Raw genomic sequence first — 9,101 nt, forward strand, 5'->3', positions numbered from 1 at the left:
ACCTGGTGCACTAAAACCTAACCCATCTGACTATTTTTACCAAGTTGAAAAAACTTGTTTAGGCTGGAGGATTTTTCATCCCCTACACAATCCCCACTAAACTGGCCTTTCCTTTTAGCAGGCTGAGACAGGGAAAGGAAAGACGGGGGGACTTGAGGATGGGGTCTTGTTCTGTCCTGGGTCTCTAAATGACATCAGGTGCAAAACAGTTCCAGGGTCCCCCCATATTATTAAAACCATCCCCTTGGACCACAAGCTATCTAAAACTTGTCTTTATAAACTTAACCACAGACCCCAAACGTTCACAGACATGATTGGTTGCATACATTATAATAAAAAGTAAGGTAATTTCTATTTTTGGCCTTTTCCCACCATTTCAAGGAAACTTCCCTGATCGGGGGCCTGGCTACATCTCTGGTTTTCTGGGATAAATATTTCAACATTTAGTGGAGGGGGAGAGGATGAAAAAACATGCAATCCAAGGCCACTGAGATTTAGGGGGAGGGCCTGGGGCTGAAGTTGCATTTAACTGGAACCCCCCCACCATATTTTCTCCAGGTTGTTTTTCATTTTCAGGGCTATCCATTGTTTGCGTTTCCTGTAAAAAAAAATTTAAAACATCTGGGGGGCTTTTCTGTCTTAATACCTCTTGACCATAGGCTTTCTTTTCCCCTTCCGTTAATATTTAAAAGAGGCAAACCTTTAAGGGCCTTGCATATTAGGAAGAGGAGGAAAAAGAAGAAGGAAAAAAAACAAGACAAAAGAGACCCAACACAAAAAAAAGAGAAGGGAACACCCCAGTTGTTTGTATTTATTCCATGGTTAATTTTATTGAGGAATATTCTCATTTTTTTTCTTTTTTGTTTTTTTTTGGTTCCCGTTTATTAAGACCTTTTCTTCAGGAAAAACGGGGTTGACTGTTTTCTTTAAAAGACCGGTACGGTCTTCTTCTTTCATCCAAGCAAGGTCTGTCCCCTAAACTCTGGAAGAGTATTTTCACCGTTTTCTGGAATAAACCTTTTTAATATCGGGAAATATTCACTTATTTTTCCAACTGACCGCCCAAAAGGATCTTTCTGGAAAATTCATTTAAACCTCTTTAAAGGAAAGAGGGGTCTGTTTTTTTATTCCTGAAGGGAACCCCACTTTCTGCTAACAAGGACACCACTGGGTCAGAAAAAGTCACCCTCACCATCTGGAGGGTCCAATTTCCGTCAAACCTTGGATTGGTTTTAATTTCTTATTCGCCTTAGTACCCCAGCTTGTTTTCTGGTGGGCCCAGGCAACCCCGATGCCTCCTTGCTCCCCATTCAAAAACAGCTCTACCCTGTTCCTGCTTGTACCTTTGGCCCTCCCCCCTTGTCCTTGCCTCCCCTGTTTTCTGCTGTACCTGGCCTTCCCCTGTCCTGGGCTGTTTACCAGGCCTCCCTTCCTTGTGTTTAACTTTGCCTCCCCTTTTTCCATGCTTGTTACAGGCCTTTCCACCTTGGGCTCTGTTGCGGGCTTTAGGGGCTTTTTCCCCCTTCCCCCAAGGTGGTAGGGTAATCCTATGTTCAAGTCCCCACTCACTTTTTTTCCCCCTACTTTCCTTCCTCTAAACTCACAACATTTACATCTTCTCCCTTCCCTGCTTCCATCTCTCGAAACAACTCGCGTGTGCGGGCCGCGTACTCTCCGGCCACTGTCAGTCCTCAGCGGGTCCCGCTGTGTGCTGTCTGTGCGGACATGCAATACGTTTATGGCCCACATCACCACACTCAAAACACTTCATGCTCCCAGAGCTCGCGTACACCATGTAAAACCTCTCCTCATGTCGAACACGGAAGGACACATCCAGTGTCTGAGTTGACGAGTCCAGAAACATAAAAACTTGTCTCCGCAGAGACTGAACATGCTTTAATTTTTCATCTTTGCATCCCAAAGCAACAGTACGGAAACCACTCGCAAACTTACCGAACCGTTTCAGCTCTCGTTCCAGCGCTTCGTTCGGGATGAATGGAGGAACGCCGGACACAGTTATCCGGGTAGAGGGCACAGCTAGTGGGGAAATTGGAATGAACTCCTCATCTAAAATTAAACCACTCTCGATGAGTTCACTTACACAGCTCTGGTTTGTCAAAAACACCACGAGCGCTTTATTCATGCGGGAGGCATAAAGGATGTTTCCGTGGCCTATCTGCTCTCCCACAGCCAGCAACACCTGCTCTACGGTGGAGCTGTGTGGTGGCACCAGCCTCACTCCCTGTCTCAGTGACACAGGTGGCGTCTCAGAGGACGCCATCCTCACCACGAGACACGAAAAAACACACAAAAACACTAAACGGACTTTAAACTATAAAATAACTAATATAACAAACAATGATCATACAATACTCAGTAAGAAAAGAAAAACTTAAATAGTTTTGAAAAATCCTCCTTGCTCTTCACCAACAAACCTCCACCACAGAAGAAGAAGAAGAAATACTTTACCTCCTTTACATACATACTTTAATACATAGGCTTAAGACGTTCCGTTTTGATAAAGCTTATAGTTAGGGCTGGCTCAGGTGAGTCTGTGAGACTGTGTGAAAGGGTGAATATGGCACGTAGTGGAAAAGCGCTTTGAGTGGTTGGAAGACTAGGAAGGCGCTATACAAGTACAGGTCCACCATTTACCATTCCCTTTACTGTCAGATAGAAGTAACAGCTTCTGAACCTGAGGTAGGGTTGTTCCTGGCTGGTGCAGTAACTCAAGCAAAGTGCCACAATTCTCATTCAGGGGTACGCAGGAGGATCCACAGATGGAGAAGCGTTTGCGTTAGTTATTTGGGGGCAGCGGTCCTTGTTTTTTTTGCAGGCATTACTTTTCTTTTAACAAGACTAACTTTGTCTGTAAAAAAGATGATCACTTCAGGCAGAGACATGCAGCTAGCAACTGCCAAGTGGTACGGTAGGAGGGACTGCGTTGTTATAGAGTTCTGTTTAGCAGACAGCAGACGTTAAAGTCAATTAAGATAGAGTAAAGATTGATTTGTTGTTGATTGCTTTGGAGGAACCGACAATGTCAAACGCAAACGAAAAAAAATTTGGTATTAATTTGGAGATTGCAGCATTTTGAGGTGTATATTTGTTCCGGGACTCCACTGGTAGTGTACACAGACCATAACCCCCCTTACTTTTTTGCATTCCTTGCAAAATCCGAATCAGCGTTTAATGAGATGGGCCTTATTTCTGCAACCTTACCATTTGGATATTCGCCATATAAAAAGGTACTGACAATGTCATGGCTGATGCCCTGTCTCGTGCTTTTTAAAAGTCCGATTAGGGTTGCCCCGATTTGGGCCTTCTTGTGTCTCTGTGTTGGTCTGTATTAATTTATCTTAAATACTCCTAAAGGTACGGAGGTTGCAGAGAGGGTGAGTGTTTAGATGGATTATGTTAAAGTGTTTGGGATTTTGTATAAGCCGAAAGTAGAAGTAAAGGTTTTTTGTTTGTTTGGTACTGATTTGACTGTTGTTTGTACAGTGGAATATAGTAATTCCCTGTAATATTTCTGCGGAGTACCTGGTGGGTCTCCACTCTAATGCGGGGGGTGTTAAATTTATTTTGGCTTGGAACTGTTAAATTGTCTGTGTGGTCTCCCTTCTTAGTCATGAGCTAAAAGCGGGTTCATGACAAAGTGTCTGTTTACTAAATTATAGAAAAGGGGTCCCTTAAGAAAAAAGGTTGAGAACCACTGCTTTCTTTCTACACATAAAAAGAAAAGTGATTTTATTGGGTTTTGTTTTTGTTCATTACTGATTCATATCTATTCCTTTAGCTTCCAATAAATATTTTTCAATTATTTTTCCAGTTGCCTCACATTATCTTGCACAAGGGGTTTAGTAGCTCAGCCATAGCCATAACATTAGTATGTGGGGTATAACTCAGAATATCCTACTGTACCTCATCAGCCAACAGGGAAAGCTCGCTGGCGTCATGAGCATCATAGTCATACAGGACCTTAGCCTTTCTAGCGCCTGTGACAGGGAGCTGTATCTGCTCCATAGCCAGCGTGCTGGGCCTTTGGCCGGATGATGTGGAGACAGTGGCTCCAGGAGATGACGGTCCAGACAGGAAAGCAGAGGAGACGGGGTTTGGGCAGACAGCAGCAGGGGGGAGGGGGGCCCCAACGGCATTAGCACATCTGCGTGATGACCGGGAAACAAATGGCATATGAGTTTTCAATGTGGAGTATTTATTTGTGGAATTTATGGTTGCGAAAATTATCACATCCTGTGTAATAATGATTTTTTGCCACATGGGAAAAGACATTTTGAAAGACCAGCTGGTCAGGTTAAAGCAGATTTGGAAGCTTGACTCTGTAGGTAGCTTTTATAAAAAATTACTTTTTGTTATTATCGCTGAAATTTTTACTTTACTTTACTTACTTTAATTTTTCAGTACATGAGACAGATAATCTGTGAAAAAATCAGGGTGTTGTCAAAACATACAGAATTACTGGAAATAAGTACATAAGGCACTACAGAGCATCTTCAAAAACACACATACCAATGGACTATTACTGAATACTTAGGTTATATGTCCCTAGAAGCAAAAGGCATTGATAGATATTTAATGGGTAAACTGCTGGCAGCAGGGAAAAAGGCTCTGACCAAACGATGGTAGGGGATGTTGGACCTACCATAAATGGACAGATGTGACAATCAACATTTTATTTGAACTTGATGGATGGATGTCTTCATACAACACTGGGGAAAAATGGGTGCAATTTATCAAACTTCTGAGACTCGATACTGTTAAGATATCTAATTTAAGAAACATCCACTATGTATTTATTGATTTAGATTTTCTCCACTGTATCCTCTTGAATATCCAAATGTTTTGCTGCAGCATGTAGACAATTGTGTGAAGCCAACCTGCTACGAACATTTTCATTTATTTTGTTTAGTTTTAGATATTATATTAGATATTAGATATTTTTACTCCTGTTTTCCTTTATTTATTACTACTGCTCAGGTTTTGAATGTACCTTTCCTCTTATTTATTATATACTTATCTGTATTCCCAGGGTTTCAAATACCGACGTTTTGTGTAATGGTAAATTGGAAATAGAGTGAAATCCGTGCTCAGAGTTTTTGGCGACCTGGGAATGCGACTCAACAATCAACTATCTTCTAGCCACCAACCCAACGGTGTGTTATGATACAATAAACAGTCAGAATATGGCTTTTCATTTAATTTGCATTTTATATCGCACATACACCTCCAGCTCTGTGATCGCAGTTTACTGACAGAAAAAAAAGCTTGGGTCCTTTTCAAAGGAAGGCTGTATACACTGGCTGAAGCCACAACATCGTCAACCTACAATGATTTGTGAGAACATCTGTAGCCTCTGCTTTTTGGATCCATAATAAAATGGGTGTTGTAATAATCTTGGATTGAAGATTTTTGTTGTTGGGAAAAGGGGCTCTTCTCTTTCCTCAGAATTTCATCAGTCAGCATACAGTTTGCAATTTGTGTAAGCGTCAAATGGCGTAAGCATATTACGCACTTACAGTTGTCTAACAGAGGAAGTATGTGCTAAAGCCATAACTGGCTGTGATTAACTCTTCCCATCAGTTAAACACCACAACACAAACATTAATAAAAAACACAGGATTTTTAAACTTCATTAACTCTTGAAGTCCCATTACCTGTAGATCTGAGAGCTACAAAAGTATACTAATCTAATCTAATCTACTTTTGGCATTCAAATGTTGGAGATAAAGCTACCAACAGCAGTGAACCCTCACCTGTTGAGCTCCCTCTGAAGGTCCTGCATGTAGTGATGACACTGGGCGTAGTACGTGGCCTGAGCCTCCGCAAAATCATGCAAACAACGCAGGTGGTTGAGCTAAAGGGGAGAGAAGAGAAGATGAACTCCAGTATGAGTGAAATATCCAGCAGTACCCAATGGCAGTTGGTTAATTATCATCACATTATCATCAGAACACACTGATTTCTTCATTTCAGTCAAAGGCTCACATACCCAGCACGTTTGAATAACACACGCCTCCTGATATGTGAAAGTGCATAACATATTGTAATGAAAATATTCCTTTAAATGTTCTTCTTTTTCACACGTCAGTTTTGTGTTACTTCCATCAGTAACTTCATTGGTGGCAGACAGGCGAGTGCACAAAGAATAGTAATAGTTAAACATTTGGGGAATTCACTTATTTGCCTTCTAGTGAAGAGTTAGATAAGAAGCCTTATATTGTCCGTTAAATTGCTACAGCTAGCAGCTGGTTAGCTTAGGTTAGCATACAGACTGGAAAGCATTGACTGTATAATTAAAAATGGAAGTAGTCTCTGTAATGTCCCCCATAGGTCTCTGAAGAGCAGTTGTGAAGCTCAGTGTGGTCGGCTCTGGCAGTCGCCATCTTGGCAGTCCTGACTCCACTGGCTCCTAGCTAATCCAAAAATGCTGAGGCGGGCTGAATAAAACCTGGTTACAGCCTTCTTCCTCCTCCTTTTCTATTATTGATATTCTATTAATGCATAACAATAACAGTAGAGAACAACTGATGAACTGTAAAGTGACCCCAATTAGTCAACACAATAACTGCAGGAAGTTTGTGTAAAACTAGAGACTTGGATGAACTTTGTGCAGAGTTTCCCTGATGCTTGGCCATTGTTCTATTAGGCTATAGTTTGAGTTCAAGTTTTCACCAGGCCCTTATCCTCTAGTTTTCTTACTCTCCTTAAAATCAAGAAGTCCTTGCGACCCCCTGTGAAGCTTTGCAGACCCCAGGGTTGGGAACCACTGAGCTACAATACTGTCCTCCATTTTAAGCACTGCGTTACCGTTACTGACAGTATATATAATGGACAGCTAATGAGAGCAGCACTCACAATACATCACCTCCACTCATGGCAACCACCATTATGCGAAACTCAAGGCTTCAAAACGATTTTACTTTGCCACAAGTTTAGCTCTTTTAATTGCTGGTATGAGCGGGCCTTTGTACTCAGCGAATTGCGAGTACCCTAACCTTCTCCTTATGAGCTAAGCTTGTTGCTGATGTTACATAAATTTTATGTTCACGTATGTCTGTTAGTGGCTATTATTCCGCAGCAAAATCCCTGTAGTGATACAAGTGTCTGGAGCTAGAAAAAAGTTCATGGGTTCATACTTTTGGCTGTATTCATGTGTACACTGTGATTCACATTGCCTCTGCATCTCTACAGACAAGGTCTGGTGACTCTGACTAACAGTTTTCCAGCACTGCTGGCTCACATTAGGACACACAACACCACTCACAACACGTCCAAAATGGACGTGGTACACTCACATGTGTGCTGCTGATGCCTTCCAGAAGCAGTCTGGTGACCTCAGCTTGTCGGTCGAACTCTGTCTGAGCGACGCGCAGCTCATGCTCTGACTGCAGGTGGAAATGCATACATAATATGTGTTGGAAGGGCTGTACAGACACATGTGATGCTTTTCAAGAAGTGTGGACACAAACACAGGTAGCAACACACACCTTCCTGTTGTGGAAGTACTTACTTTGTCTACCTCCTCACTGAGCAGCTGAGAGAAGCAGCATAAGAACAAAAAAAAAAAGCAGTCATGAAACTTTATCAGACTCAAACATCACATTATGTTGATAAATAAATAAACTGCAATGTGTGTGCTTCAATTTAGCCAGTCTTAATCTATGAGGGGAACTAAGCAAGGTAAACAGATCTGTCAGTCCAAATTCAGAAAAATGTTGGAGTCAGTTAAGAACAGAGTTTACTTTTAATTTATTTTATTATTATTAAAGATAATTCAATTTAACATTAAAATTAAAATATTTCTCCATATGTCAGTTATTTCTGTACTGTGGGGCAAGTATCATCAGTATCAGACAATAACTTTACATTGTACAGGTTACACCACATACTTAACCCACAATATACCTGCATTCAAATTAATAAAGCAACAAAGATGCTAACATATGTCGAAAACAACCAATCACAAAGACAAAACAAATCACAGAATGATATAAAAGACACTTTGGGTTGGCGGCTTGAAGACATTTGCTCATTAGTCTCATTCCCAGGATCCTAAAGTGTCTGTATTTGATGCACTAGGAATAAGACTCAACAATCAACTGTCTTTTTCAGCTCTGATTGTTTTTTTTTTGTTCGGGCCTGGTGGATTCTTGCTAGTGTCATTAGGAACACTAGGAGGAGCCAGAGGAACCGGATTTTTTAACAGATTACCTGTCTCACAAACTACTGTCAGGATATAATGAAAGTTTCAGCAAATGTGACAAAAGGTTATTTAAAAAAATAAATGACTTACTGCAGCTTTATATTTTAAAATAAAACAGGTCAACAAATTAACCATCTTGAAAGTGTAAGTAACCACACTCAAGTGATGTCACGATGCACTGACACACACTGGTGGCCACTGCAGTTGTAGAAACAAAATCTGCACCAATCTCACACCAATAATTAAAAACTTAATTAAACTAAATGAGCCGGGTCAGATCTCTGTTCCATTCATTCAGAACTGCCGTCCCATAACTACATACTAACTACACATTCATTTAGGGTTTGTTTGTGGTTGGGGTTTTTGCTGCTACACTTTTATTCATCATAACTGTATAATCACTATGTGCTGCTGTGACTATGGGGGCTCTAATGTTCAGTCTGAACTGATGTATCTGACTCCTGAGGTTTTAACCAGGCTTCAATCAGGCCTGCAGTTGTAAACATTTTAGCCTGTCATGATAAATGGTAATTTTGTTGAAATTAAAATTTTGTGACCTTTACAAAGAGCATTTTACTCAGAGAATGTGTGCAATCAGAGATGTAATAATAAATATAAGACTAAAAAATGAAGACAGAACCTAATCTGACTTGAGTGTAACATAAATACTTCAGTGACATATTTGTGACCCACAAATATGCCAGCCTGAACGTGACCTTTGTTCTACACTCCACAGATGTTGGAATGGCTGTGGTATTGCGCCCCCCTGTGATAAACATGCATTATTATGAGAAAGCATCTTTCCCATTGTAGGGCGGCTGTGGCTCAGAGGCAGAGCGGGTCGTCCCCCAAATCGGAAGGTTGTTGGTTCGATCCC

At 41.1% G+C, this 9,101-nt stretch overlaps 1 protein-coding gene across 1 annotated transcript in view; it reads right to left on the reverse strand.

Moving 5' to 3' along the window:
• Positions 1-2,567: 2,567 nt before the first annotated feature.
• LOC118332815 (endophilin-B2-like) overlaps positions 2,568-9,101 on the reverse strand; it is a 25,280-nt gene continuing 18,746 nt past the window's right edge. Inside the window, exons 7-10 of the mRNA XM_035668245.1 lie at positions 7,532-7,555; positions 7,317-7,406; positions 5,775-5,875; positions 2,568-4,165 (exon numbers count right to left, since the gene is read on the reverse strand). Of these exons, the coding sequence (XP_035524138.1) occupies positions 3,916-4,165; positions 5,775-5,875; positions 7,317-7,406; positions 7,532-7,555 (465 nt within the window). The 3' untranslated portion in view covers positions 2,568-3,915. The remainder of the gene's footprint in view (positions 4,166-5,774; positions 5,876-7,316; positions 7,407-7,531; positions 7,556-9,101) is intronic.

The sequence above is a fragment of the Morone saxatilis genome, unplaced genomic scaffold, assembly GCF_004916995.1.
Source record: "Morone saxatilis isolate NCDOM2014 unplaced genomic scaffold, NCSU_SB_2.0 Contig21, whole genome shotgun sequence".
Lineage (NCBI taxonomy): Eukaryota > Metazoa > Chordata > Actinopteri > Moronidae > Morone > Morone saxatilis.